Source organism: Notechis scutatus, chromosome 1 (genome assembly GCF_049901735.1).
Source record: "Notechis scutatus isolate UNSWTSFEM ecotype Mainland chromosome 1, rNotScu1.2, whole genome shotgun sequence".
Taxonomy (NCBI): Eukaryota; Metazoa; Chordata; class Lepidosauria; order Squamata; family Elapidae; genus Notechis; species Notechis scutatus.
Window position 1 is genome coordinate 155908067 of NC_142009.1, and position 12289 is coordinate 155920355.

A 12289-nucleotide genomic window follows, 5' to 3' on the forward strand; every position below is an offset into this window, starting at 1 on the left:
ATAGTTTTAGGCAACTCTGCTTTTTTAGGAAGAAAAAAAGTATGTGTTTCCCGTTATTTTAGGTACCTTCAACACAAAGATAGATCTTTAATTTAAAAATGCAACTAAGTCTCTTGTTTTCTTTTTTCAGCAGTTGAATCTTAAACTCAAATTTTAAACAATTTAGGCTGGGGTTATAAGATTGATTCTAGTGGGGTTTACCACATAAAAAGGGCGGCCCTGGTCAGAGACCTTTTGGATTTCCGTAGTGTGAACACAAAGAGTCACCGCAGACATCAGTGGAAATGATTCGCAGTCTTACTATGGTGAGCACATAAATGGTAGTAGAATTAATAGTGATCCGTCCTCGCTGCTTACCAAATCCCAAGCATCCTTTGAATTTTCTTCGATATCATAGCAGAAGGTATTTCTAATCATTCGGTTTCACTAGCTAATAGATTCCGCTTTTGCTCTTGACATTTTATGTTCAGCCTAGAGTGACAGGGTTACAACAATCCTTACGTTTCATAAATATTCACTTCCCACAAACTCTTGCCAAGTGACCAGATGAAGGAAAGGAGCCAAGACAATTGAGCGCGCGAGAGGATTTACAGAAAGTCACGGCCAGCGCCGCTCTAGTATCTTTCGGTCCGGCCCGTTTGTCCTGTGACGGAGAGAGGGAGCGGTGGGAAGCAATTAAGATGGAAACGTTTCTTCCCAACTACAGGGGGGGCCTTTATTTTCTTCTCCGGTCTCCGAGGAAGGTTCGCGCTGATTTAACTTTTTCCGCTTTGGCAGAAAGAGCCAGGGGAGGTGGCCGATCACACCGTTTTCCCTGCGTATGTGACCCATCAAAGTTTTGGTTGGACGCCAATCCAATTACAGACATTAAAAAGCAGCTCAGAGAGATTCGGTGCAGCGAGCCAACTCTCCCTTCGCCGCCGCTCTTGGAAGTAACAGCGATCTGCCCCTTTCCTGCTCAAGCCAAGGCCAGCAGGGACGCTCAGCCAAAGGGAAGGCCGTTCCCGCCTCTTCCTTGCCCTCTCTTCCCAGGAAGGATAACAGAGACGGGGGCTTTCGTCAGTTTGAATTTTATTATCGGGATATGTAGATAAAGGGTAGGATTTGCCTTACATGTCAACAGGTGACTGTTGGATTAACGGAGTAAATTATCAACTTTACATCTCTCTCTCTCTCTCTCTGTCTTCCCCTTCCCTCCCCAAGAGCCAAGCTGGCCAAAAACCTGTCCGGAGACCCGCGGCCAGGTGTTGAGACGGGTCCAGCCGAAGCTGTGCTGGCGAACCTGGGATGCTGTGCCGCTACCGCCCCTTCCATTCGCAGAGCACGCCTTCCGCTGCCCACCCACCCCCTGCCGCCCCTCTCCCGAGCACGTCGCCCCGCTTCTCAGTTCCAACTCCGACGGGGAATCGCTTTCCCTCTCCCCCCTCCCGAAGGGGTTAAAGGAAGACCAAAGGCTAAGGGAGAAGGGGTTGGCCTTCCTGCCACTTCCGACCTGCAGGGCCTCCAGCGTTCGCCTTCAGCTCCGCAAATTAAAAGGGTCTTTGGGATAGATCTCGTTAAACCCTGTATGTACATTCCTACCGCTTTTTATTTATTTATTTTTTTGCTTTTTTTCTTTTTCTTTTTGCAATATAAACCTACAGAGGGAAGAAGGCGGGGGGTGCGGGGGTCCTCGAATGGGATGGGGGAGGGCGGTGTGGAGATCTATACACGAAGTCTGCTGTCGGCCAGAAAGCAAAAGGCGCGTCCTGTTTGTCCTGTCTTTCCACGCACGCGGGCGAGCGAGCGGGCGGGCGTCACAAAGGCTGGGCAAAAGGACTGGTTGGAAGGAGGAGGATGAATCTCGATTTCAAGTCCTCTTCTGCTTCAAACACAAAACAAAACAAAAAATTTACGATCCTGAACATAATCCCAGGGAGCGAATAAATAACACACGTCAGGAGTCAACTCAGCGGGGCAGGAGGCGGCAGCACGTCCAGGAAGGGCAAAGCAGGTCTGGCCCAAGCAGCCTTCAGCCCAGATTCGGTGGCGGGGAAAGGGGCTGGCTATTCAAACGGGTTGCTCCCCAGCGTCTTTCTTTTCTGGAAATGAATTCAAAGGCTGCTTTCACCAACTGGTCAAACACGCGGAAGAGCAAAGACCGACGAGGCCGAGCCGAGCCGAGCAGGGCCGGGGCGCGTTTGCAAGACGGAAAAGAGGCCGGACCCGAGAAGAAAGTGGGCGCTTACAAGACGGGGGAGGCTTGGCGGGCGCCGAGGCAACCCTCACAGGACTTGGAAGCGCCAGGAGGCCTGGTCTTTGTAGTCGAGGCAGTCCGGGGAGTTGAAGTTCAGCTTCCAGGAGGAGGCGGCGGTCGGGGCCGGCTCTTTGTAGTCCAGGCAGTCGGAGGAGTTGAAGGCCAGGCCGGGCCCGCCATAGCCAGGCTGGTGGTGGTGGTGATGGTGGTGGTGATGGTGGTGGCTGGAGCTCTGGCCGAGCGGGTGGTGGGTGTGGGGATGGGCGCCCGCGAGGGACGAGGGCGCCATCGGGCTGAGCTGGTGGGCGTGCGGGGGCGCGTGCATGGGCAGGTAGGACCCGCAGTCTACCCCGCTGAAGTAGGACGAGGAGTGCGGCGGGGGTGGCGGCGCCGGATAGCCTTGGCCGTAGCCGCCGCCTTGGCCGTACGACATCGGGTAAGAGGCGGACGAAGCGCCGGAGACGGAGCGCTGCATGCAGGAGGCCCCGCTGGACGTCAAGGGCTCCGGCCCGGCGCTGGGCGAGATGGACGCGGGGCTCCAGATGGACGAGGCCGAGACGGCCGACGGCGCGCTACTCAGCGAGGCGGCCGACGAAGCCGACCCGGACGCTGCGCCCCCCGCCCCCGCCGGGTTGCTCAAGGCCGCTCCGCCCGGGCCCGGGCCCGAAGAATTGGAGCTGGACGAAGAAGAGGAAGCCGAGCTGGAGACGGCGGGCGGCGTGAACTGCCCGCTGCTCTCGGAGCCGGAGCTCTCTCGCGCTGGAGAAGCCTTCTTCTTGGCCGGCCGGCTCTTGGCGCCGCTGCCGCTCTGTTGCTGCTGTCGGCACTTGGCGCGGCGGTTCTTGAACCAGACCTGCGGAGAGAGGCAAAGGCAGCGCTCCGTGAGACCCGGTTCTCCCAGAGGGGACCTGGAGGGAGGAGGCAGGCCCAGTCTGACCTCCCCTGCTCCGCCCCACAGTCCGATCGACGACCAACTCTCTTGCCACTTCGAGCCCTTCTCCTGCATCCCGCCTTTCCTTGGATTCCTCTAACGCTCGCCCTCAGCGCCGTACACATCTGGACTACTCAGGGACTCTAGATCGAAAAAGGGAGCTTTTAGTCTCGTTCTCTCATTCTAGCCCCTTCTCTAATCCTGCCTGTCCTCCCTCCTAGTCAGGAGGCAAAGCCACCAAGCTTGGCTTAGCGCATCCCAAATACCTACAGCCACTGCCTTCAGGTAGGACCCCCAAGAGCATATTCATTGGATGGGTCCAGCAGAAGAGAAGCCAAGCGACCAAGGAGCATCCCTGATGCAGGCAGTTGTATCCTAGGAAAAAGGATGACACTCATTGCCGGTTGGCAGGATGTCCATCTCTCTCTGGCCGCTGCCATCATCAACTCTGCTGGCTATATCTCCACTGTACTTGCCAATTTCCAAAACTTTATCAAAGTTCCTCATAAATCAGGGTAACCCAGTAACTCAATAACCCCATCTTGAAGAGAGGCTTCTATATTCATTTTCAGCATCAAACCCTAAATGTATCGGAATCCTTAATTCTCAGGTCCTAGTGTCCTTTTTGCTATTAGTACTGTATAGCAGTGGGAGGACTGAGGGCAGGGTGGAAGGGGGAACGTCAGCATTCCTCATTCATTTCTCTTCTCTGGATCTATGTATCTAGAAAGTGCATATGGGAGGAAGCTAAGATTAGATATTAGTTGATTCCTTGGTATAAGAATCCAAGCAGGACAAAATTTACACACTATTATCTTCCCAAGGCTACACAGACAGGAAACTATTGGTCACCAAGATCTCAGACCCATTGCTTCCAACACTGTAGCCAGCTTAATTTTGCCCAAAATAAACTATAATGTTCCTTGCCTGTCCTCTATCAATTAATGTTAATATTTTAAGATGCCTTGCCTTAGAAAATAGAAGGTGCATTTATACCAGAGGAGAGATTAGGATGCTCAGGATCCTCACCAACCACTTGTGTACCATTTTACCTATTTTCCAGACTACTTTCTGTGATGTTCAAGCCATTCACCTGTAGCATTCAGCTCTAAGCAGTAACATCCCTTGCATTCAACAGAATTTTGATTCTTAATATCATTAATTTATTCTCCTTGTTCATTAACATTTTATACTGCAAGGTGCACCAAACCAATCAACAGCTACATCCACTTCCAAGGGAATGGAGTTGATATCCCTTGTCAATTCAACCACACTTCTTCTTGTCACACCTGCTATACTATTCCAAATAAACAAAATTCATGAATCAGACTTCGAACTTCCTAACAGTCAACAGTTAAAACTAGTTTATGGAAAAGATAGGTGAAAGGTGTAAATTAGAAGTCAGAAAGGGTGGGCAAAGTAAATTGTTCATCTAAGGTAAAGATTCAGCTGTCTTCTCTGCTAGTCTATTTTACTTCCTGAAAGAGTTCTCATTAATTTAAAAGCCATGTTGCAATACATGTTAACAACCACATTGTTGATGGAGTACAGCAACCAGAGTTTTATGTACCTCTGTTAATATTCTATGGCATTAAACTATAACAGAGTATTTTATATCTATTTCTTCAAAGAAGGACCCACTACAGATTCTGAGGCAGAGTTACAATGAACAACACTTGCATAGTATATGTTTAATGCTGCCACTAGTGCAACAACTATAGCAAAGGTTACTGTTACATTCATCACTTGCACATTCAACCCTTTTTTATATAACCTCAAAATAGGGCACCCATCTCTCCTCATTCAGATTATATGCAACTCAAATTCATATAATATTTTTACAGCCTTCCTCACTAGGGACTTATCCCACCCAAAAGCAGACTAGCCAACAGGTAAATGGGAGTTCACTGAATCAATCCAAGTCCCTAAATATTTAGTCCAGAATCCAAGCATCTAGTAATTCCATTCTTCTACTGCGCAGGCATCCCACAAACTGCAGCTCCCGTTGTTAAAAAAAAAAAAGTTAAATATATAATGTCCGCAATCTTTCACAACTTTCAAAAGCACAACATTCCAGAGTAATTAATAGCAATACTTAAAAATGATAGAAAATGTAATGTGTTATTTGGCAAAATAATCAATCATTTCCCAACAAATTGCTTATGATCTTAAGGCTACTTCAGATTTTGTAAATGTTCTCTATACATCGCTTTTCATAGCTGGGATGTGTGATGGTTGCATGTGAAATATGTCCTCCTTTATTTGATCCAACCATACATACACATATTGAAATCATCATTGTATGATTTACTTGCAATTTCAGTTCTTTCCCCTCCCCTTAAATGCTTTCATTTCATGGTTTCAAATTGCCCTCGGTGAGAAATAGAGCAAACAAACAGCTTGCATAGCAAAGGTGTGATTGTACTTTAATTACACACTTATTTACATCCTAAAGAGATAGTTTGGTGCCTATCCTCCTGCCCAGATTTGAGTTTCAAATCAACAACTGAGATTCAATTCTACTAGGAAAGAATGAATTGCTGCTGGGGGCAGGGGAAAGAAGAGGAGACAAATTTTAAAAAGCCTCACATAAAGGAGCGAGGGTAAGGCTGCAAATCTTAATCACAAGTTTATTCACTTTATAGCTCCTCATTAAATCACCAATCAGAGGACTGAAGATCCATCAGAAACTTTCAATATAACTCCTACACTACAAAAAGAAACAGCTTTTAAAACGATGAAATCAATTTGATTTCACTTTTAAGAAATGTGTCATTTTAACCAAAATATTTTTGAATAAGTCTCGGTAAAATTTATTTCTAGATAAACAAGTGTGGATAATGTGATAAGTGCATTAAGGATTAGGGTGTCAAATTATTTTAAAGTTGCTTAGGCAGTCTTAAAATGCTTATGTAGTCTTAATCTTACACATAAAAGAATTAAAGAGGAATAAATTAACCTTCCTTCCACTATTTGTGCATTATCCTAAGTTTCATGTAGACAACCTCGAGATGGTGGGGGGGGGGGGAATCCTGTTGATTGCCATGGAAATTAGCGAAAACTAACTTGTGCTGGAGTGTATCCATTGACATGTGTTTATGACTGGGATGTTGTCTTGACATTGATTGGAGAAGAGGAGAAAATAAGTATCTGTAAAGTATCGATTCCTCTAAAGTGATAAGGGAGCTAAGGGAAGTTGCCAGATTCAATAAACCGAAAAAGGATCTTCAACTGTGCCCTTCTGCCATTCCAGCCTGTCGATCCTTCCACAGTGACTATTCCGGCTGAGCGAAGGAGAGTAATTTACCCCAATAAATACCAGTCCTAAAGCGAAAGAGCTGTGCCTAGACTGAAAGTCAGAATGGCCCTGACCAGATAAACAGAATGGACCCCGAAGCAGAAGAATCTTTAAAATAAAAGGAATCGTCCACATCACTCCTTGAGTTTGGAACAAGCGGTAGGCGAACCCAGACAACTGGCGTGCCCCACCGACCCCCTTCCCGCAGGCAGAAACGCTTTTTAAAAGCCCCCAGACCTGGACTCTGGATTCCGGCAGGTTGATTTTCAGGGCAACCTCTTCTCGCATGAATATATCTGGGTAGCGGGTTTTTGCAAAAAGCGCTTCCAACACGTCCAGCTGCGATCGGGTGAAGGTGGTCCGTTCTCGCCGCTGCTTCCGCGGGGTGGCTTCAAGGGTCCCGAAACCACACAACGCAAGGCAAGGCAGGCAGGCAGGCAGGCAGGAAAGAAGACAGAAAGATAAGAGGCAATCAGGGCTGCTTTCTCTCTCGCTCGCTCTCGCTCTCCTCCCCTCCCCGCTGCCCCGATTCGGGAGGGGGAGGCGAGACGACCAGGCTCGCTTGTTCCCACGCCCACCAATCCCTTGACGCAGGCTGCTCGCCAGCCGCGGAGAGACCCAGTTGCCCCACAGATTTCTATAAAACGGGCCGGCCGATCCCACGAGGGAACCCGAGGTGGGAAATGTGGCCGAGCCAGGAGCAAAAAAAAACAACAACAACAACCCAAACCCACCGCCCACCCGATTATGTTTCTAGCCTATAAATAGGAATCGCCGAAAATGGTAGAAAAGAGAAAAGGAAGCTTGCGGCCTCAATTCAACTTTGCGAAAGAAGGCAGGCTGGCTGGCTGGCAGGCAGGCAGGCAGCTGGGCCTTTCGCAAAACAGGGACTTTGGAGCTGCCTCGGACCTGAGACAACAGCTCAAAGGGGCTGGCTCGCCAGATTAACACGGCACTTAAAACAGAAACTAGACGTTTCAATATCTGGTTTATTCCCATATCGAAAAACCTTAACTCGGAGGTAAATTCCACAGAAGCCTGTAGTACGTCCAAGCAAGGCTGCAATTGTAAACGTACTTAATTTAACTGGCCTAACTAGGAGCGTTTTAGGATCAGGTTACAACGCTGCAGACGGGAATAAATTCTAGCGAAACCAGTACCTGATCTATCTAGCCAGCTCCTCGCTTCCCAAGTCAGGATGTTGGCACTTTATGCCTTTCACAATCATAGGGATATGAAGCATTCCCTTGAATTAGTTAGCACTAACCTGATTTGTCACCAGGCTATACGCGGTTGCAAAACCTGTGCCGATTTCTTGGCCACAGAGGTAATGGAAGTGGGGGGATGTGAATTGGCTACAGACCCTCTCAATTGTAACACCTTTCCTTCAGGACAAGTTTTTGAGTAAGGAATTTTGAAACTGGGGCAGCCGCCCACCTGCTTTCATTCCTTCTGAGAGTCACTTTCTTTACTCTGGGTCTTCTTACAACTATACTTTGCAAAATGAACCCTCACAGGAGTCTCACTTTCTTTTAAAGATCCGTTTATCAAAGGGCCTCACTACCTTGGATCTGTTCTTTTTTAAACAACCACAAACATACTTGTCCCGCGTTGGTATATTTAGTTATCTACCTGAATGTGAAAGCAAAACAAGGTAGAAATCAGGAATATGAAATCACCTCCATTATGAAAACTTAATGTTTTAGTAAAGTGCGCTCCATTTTTTAATAGTTAGACTTATTTTCAGGAAAAGCATTCAAAGGTTGTTAAGAAACACTTAATTGCCAAATTCAAATGTTAGTGAAGTTTCTAAGAATGGAAGAGCAGGAAAGGAGAATTCCCTTCTTACTGTCTATTTGCTTTCCATGTCATTTGTAGGGCAAGACAGAAGAATTGGCACCTTTCTCTCTTTTTTCAAACTTTGAGGAATGACCTGAGTGTGTCTATTACTCAATGGAGAAGAGAGGGTGGAATGGGGGAGGGGCCGCTCACCTGGATACCCCACTGAAGGGTGTAGAAGATCCATGGTCGGTCCTGCTAGCCCCAGCCCATTCATGCCATAGGGGGGCTGTTTGAGGTAAGACATCATGCTAAAAGCTGGAAATATTTTTCCAATTTATCCACACACTATTATCTATTTGTTTATTTAGCAGTTTTTCAAACAGTGTGTATTTATATAGATATATATTAATATTCATCCAACCAGGCAACAGAAAGGAATTCCACAGAGCAGGAGGGTTTTTCACAGCACTCTAGAAGAAAAACAACAAATTTAACATATAGTGAATTGATAGCATGATATAAACATTTTTATGGAATTCCCAAGGTAGTGCAAAATTAAATGTTCAACAAAACAGAACAGTTCTTTTTGTACATATCAGTTAAAAAAAAAGTTTCAATAATTTTATTTGTAGTTATTGTGGATCTTAATATTAAAAAGAAAACTTAATTTCCGTATCAAGTGCGATAAAGCTTCTTGTTTCTATTTTGGATTCTCTTTATGTCTTACTTAAAGGTTTCTTCGTAAAACAGAAGCTCTCTGAACATGGCGGATAATTCCTCCCACTCCCCCAAGGAAAACTGGAAAGTGGCAAAGAGTGAAGTGTAGTAAGGTGGGTTTTTTTTAAAAAAAAAAAAAAAATCTACAGCCACATTACCATACAATCGCCAAGGGGCTGTGAGGGGGTACCATATCAATGATGAGAACGATAAAGCAATTATTTAAAAAAAAGATAATTGGATTACAAATCAAAACGAGATAACAAAAGGAGGGAACTATAGTTAATTGAAAAGAGAGCAGAAACAGACACATTAATTAGAAATGGCTAATGATCTAAAAAGACAGTTTTGGCAGAGAGGGGGGAGGCCAGCTTTGAAATCCGCATTCTAATAGACTTGCAACAACAGGCAGGGAGGAACAGCGGCTGGGCGGCAGAGACGTTAAAAGTTTGATTCCTTCACATGCTGAAGAATTTATTTCTAGGAGTATAGGGGGGAAAAAAGAGAGTGAAGGTGCACTCTCGGACAGGCACATTTAGAAATAAAACCAAAATAAACTAATGATCCTGACATCCAAATAAAAGTGCCCGGTAAAGAACCTGGTGCATTTACTTGCCACCGAAGTGTTGCTGTTCAGTTTAATCATATAAACTTTCAAGCGTTTTAAAAACTCCATAAGATTTACTTCCAAGAGTTACAGAACCGATTTGGGACTCTTGGTGGGCTAACATTCCCCAACAGAAAATAATTTTCAGGTTAAATTCCCATGTTCTGATCTAGAAGTTTTTATTTTCCAAGAAAAGTTTCAATAAAATAAATGCCCGAATAGAACAAACATCAGACCAGCAGATAGATAAAAACTCACATCCAGAAAGCACAGCTGGTGACAAAATTAATCTCAATTAATCAATGGCCAAAAACTTTATATAGATAGCAGGCCTGGCTGCGACCAACACGGTATGCATTTTCACACAGAAAGGTTCACACCAAGAATGAATAAGAAAGGGGGGGGAAAGGGGTGCAAAGTGGGTCTTGAACTACTATTAATCAATTGATCCTAGGCTATTAAGTTAACATATTCCAAATCCATAAAAAACAACCCATATTCCCAGGACTGGCTAACCTGTTGCAGCTCTCTCCAAGTTGAGATTTCATTTAGAGTTCTGCCTGGATTTGTGAGGTGAGGTTTTTTTTTTAAACCTCTCTCTCCCTCCCTCCCTCCCTCTCTCTCTCTCTGCACACAATTAAGAGTTCAAAACCGGCCCATCTGGTTTACTTAAGCAGCATAGGATAAGTAAGGTTGCTGAAGCACAGGTATACTTACTTGACATCATTGCTTTTTAAGACCAGGGGGGATTTCTTTGTCAGGAGACATTATTCAGATTGGGCCGTGGGCTCCAAGGAAGGGGGGAAGTTATTGTTGGTTTTTTTTTTTTTTGGAGCCTTTCTCCATACTTCTCTGCAAATTTACTTTCAAAGGAGCTTGTATCTCTCTCAACACTTAGATGTCTTCATTTATTCCTTAAAAATTCCTTCCACATTTACTCCTATCAAGCAGCCTTTTCTTTAGGTGCAAAGGTTTTAAGAATAGATAAAACTGTGGTGGTTGGCCTAGGAAGTCACTCATAAAATCCTGCTGGCATTTTGAACAAAAAAAGTCAACAAAGCCCCAGGTAGACCTGGGCAAAAAGGCAACCGGGCCACGCAAGTTAAGGGCTGACTTCGCATCTCCAAAAGTCAAGTTCAGGGGGACTTGTTGTCCCCGTGGGATTGAGCATAAGGTTGTAGCCTGAATCTCCTTGCTTGGGGAGAGAGGCAAAGGGGCCAGACAATCTCAAGCGAGGGAGAAGCGGACTCCACTCCAAGCCTCTTTCCTTGGATTTCAAACCCATCCCGTGATCCCTTCAAAAGCCCACTCCCGCCGGTGCTCCGGTGGTGATCGGGGGTTGGACTCTTCCGCCCTCCCTACTTCCTTGGCCGTCCATTATTGTTGTGTTGGGTGACACCCGGCCGTTGCTCAATGGAGAAAATGCAGGCGAAGTGCCAAACAGAGGAAAAGAACAAGGTGTCTCCAGGTAGCTCGAGGTTAGCTGGCCCTCAGTGAAAAGGGGCCAAGGGCCTCCGGGGGGCCAAGAGAGACCCAGCCAAGCAAAGCCATTCGCCTTCAGAGCCAGGAGAAAAAGCCACCCCGACCTCTCCTTTCGGGGGGTCCGCGGCTGGCTGCCTTCCACTGGGCCTCCGTGTAACCGAGGGGCCCGAAAAGCGACGGCGGAACGCCGGCTGTGGCGTGGAGAGGGCACGGGCGGGCAGAGGACCCCAGAGCTTCGGGCTCTTCCCTCGGGAAGCGTCCAGCTCTGTTCCTCCCGAGGAAGGAGGGGCGCGTGGATTCCGGCCCCTCCGACCGAACTCGTCCATTGCGCGGAGAGGGCGCGCAGGGGAGGGGGGAGGAGAGCATCAAACGGCGCGCACGTTGCGAGCCTGGCAAGGAAGAGCCGGAGGAGAGAAAGAAGGCAGCTGCCGAAAGCCAGGCGGCTCCTCTCTTGCTTACCTGCCGAGCATTTCCCGTTTAGAAGTGAGGCGCAGGAAAGCAGCCGCGGGGTGGGCGGGCGAGCAGGGCTCGGGAATACCCCTCGGCACCCCCAAGGCCCCTTTTTCCAGGCAGAGCTGCAAAGCGAAGGAACAAGAGAAGTTAGGAGGGAAAGTTTTCGTGCGGGCTGCTTTCCGCCTCCGACTTCCCCCTCCCCGCCTCCTCTTCAGCTCAGGCGCCGCTGCGCCAAGCCAGCGGCGGAGGGAGGAGGAGGAGGAGGAGGAAGGGGGGAGGAAAAGAAAAAAGAAACCAAAAAAGAAAAAGAAAGAAAAACTTGAGCGTTCTCGAATACTTCGCAGCGCAAAGTCTCGCTGGCCGAAATCCCTTGCGCGGACCTGAAGCTCCCGATGACCTGGGAAGCAAGCTGGCGGGGGCGGAGGGCGAGAAGGAAGCGGGGATGGGCTCCCCGGCTCGAGTGCGATGTCGGGACGGCCCGGGAAAGGAAGGGAAAGTCAGAGCTCACCTGCAAAGGGGGAGTGAAATAAATCAAGCGCCCCCCCTCCTTTTTTTTTTTTTTACCTTGTCCCGGTAGCTGTCTCGCTCGCTTGTTTAGGTGATTGGAAATGTAGCCTGATGAAGATTGATCACCTTTCTACTGCCCTACCCTTGTATGTGAGCGCAAGGCAAATGCGTAACCAAGCCTGGCGCCAATCGCTAAGCTCTCTGCCGCTGAGTGACAGCCGCCCGGGCAATAGCAACGCGGGATGAATGCGACCTCGGCCCGTCCCCATCCCCCAC

At 47.6% G+C, this 12289-nt stretch overlaps 1 protein-coding gene across 3 annotated transcripts; it reads right to left on the reverse strand.

Annotated features, from left to right (window-relative positions):
- Positions 1 to 1001: 1001 nt before the first annotated feature.
- OTX1 (orthodenticle homeobox 1) lies at positions 1002 to 12289 on the reverse strand. 3 transcript variants are annotated; one of them, XM_087949109.1, is made up of 5 exons: positions 12071 to 12289; positions 11513 to 11628; positions 8458 to 8717; positions 6703 to 6854; positions 1002 to 3089 (listed from the first exon to the last, which is right to left on the reverse strand). In XM_087949109.1, the coding sequence occupies exons 3-5, from the start codon at positions 8552 to 8554 to the stop codon at positions 2265 to 2267; spliced, it is 1074 nt and encodes a 357-aa protein (XP_087805235.1). In that variant the 5' UTR covers positions 8555 to 8717; positions 11513 to 11628; positions 12071 to 12289; the 3' UTR covers positions 1002 to 2264. The 3 variants fall into 3 exon arrangements, with proteins under 3 accessions (XP_087805235.1, XP_087805237.1, XP_026524192.1); XM_087949111.1 differs by lacking the exon at positions 11513 to 11628; XM_026668407.2 differs by lacking the exons at positions 11513 to 11628; positions 12071 to 12289 and adding an exon at positions 10289 to 11070.

Coding starts and splice junctions, on each gene's coding strand:
- OTX1 (XM_087949111.1), bottom strand. CDS start 8,554: ATGATGTCTTACCTCAAACAGCCCCCCTATGGCATGAATGGGCTGGGG. Junction 6,855..8,457: donor CCCTTCAGTGGGGTATCCAG/GTGAGCGGCCCC, acceptor GGACCCTTGAAG/CCACCCCGCGGAAGCAGCGG. Junction 3,090..6,702: donor TGCCGGAATCCAGAGTCCAG/GTCTGGGGGCTT, acceptor CTCTCTCCGCAG/GTCTGGTTCAAGAACCGCCG.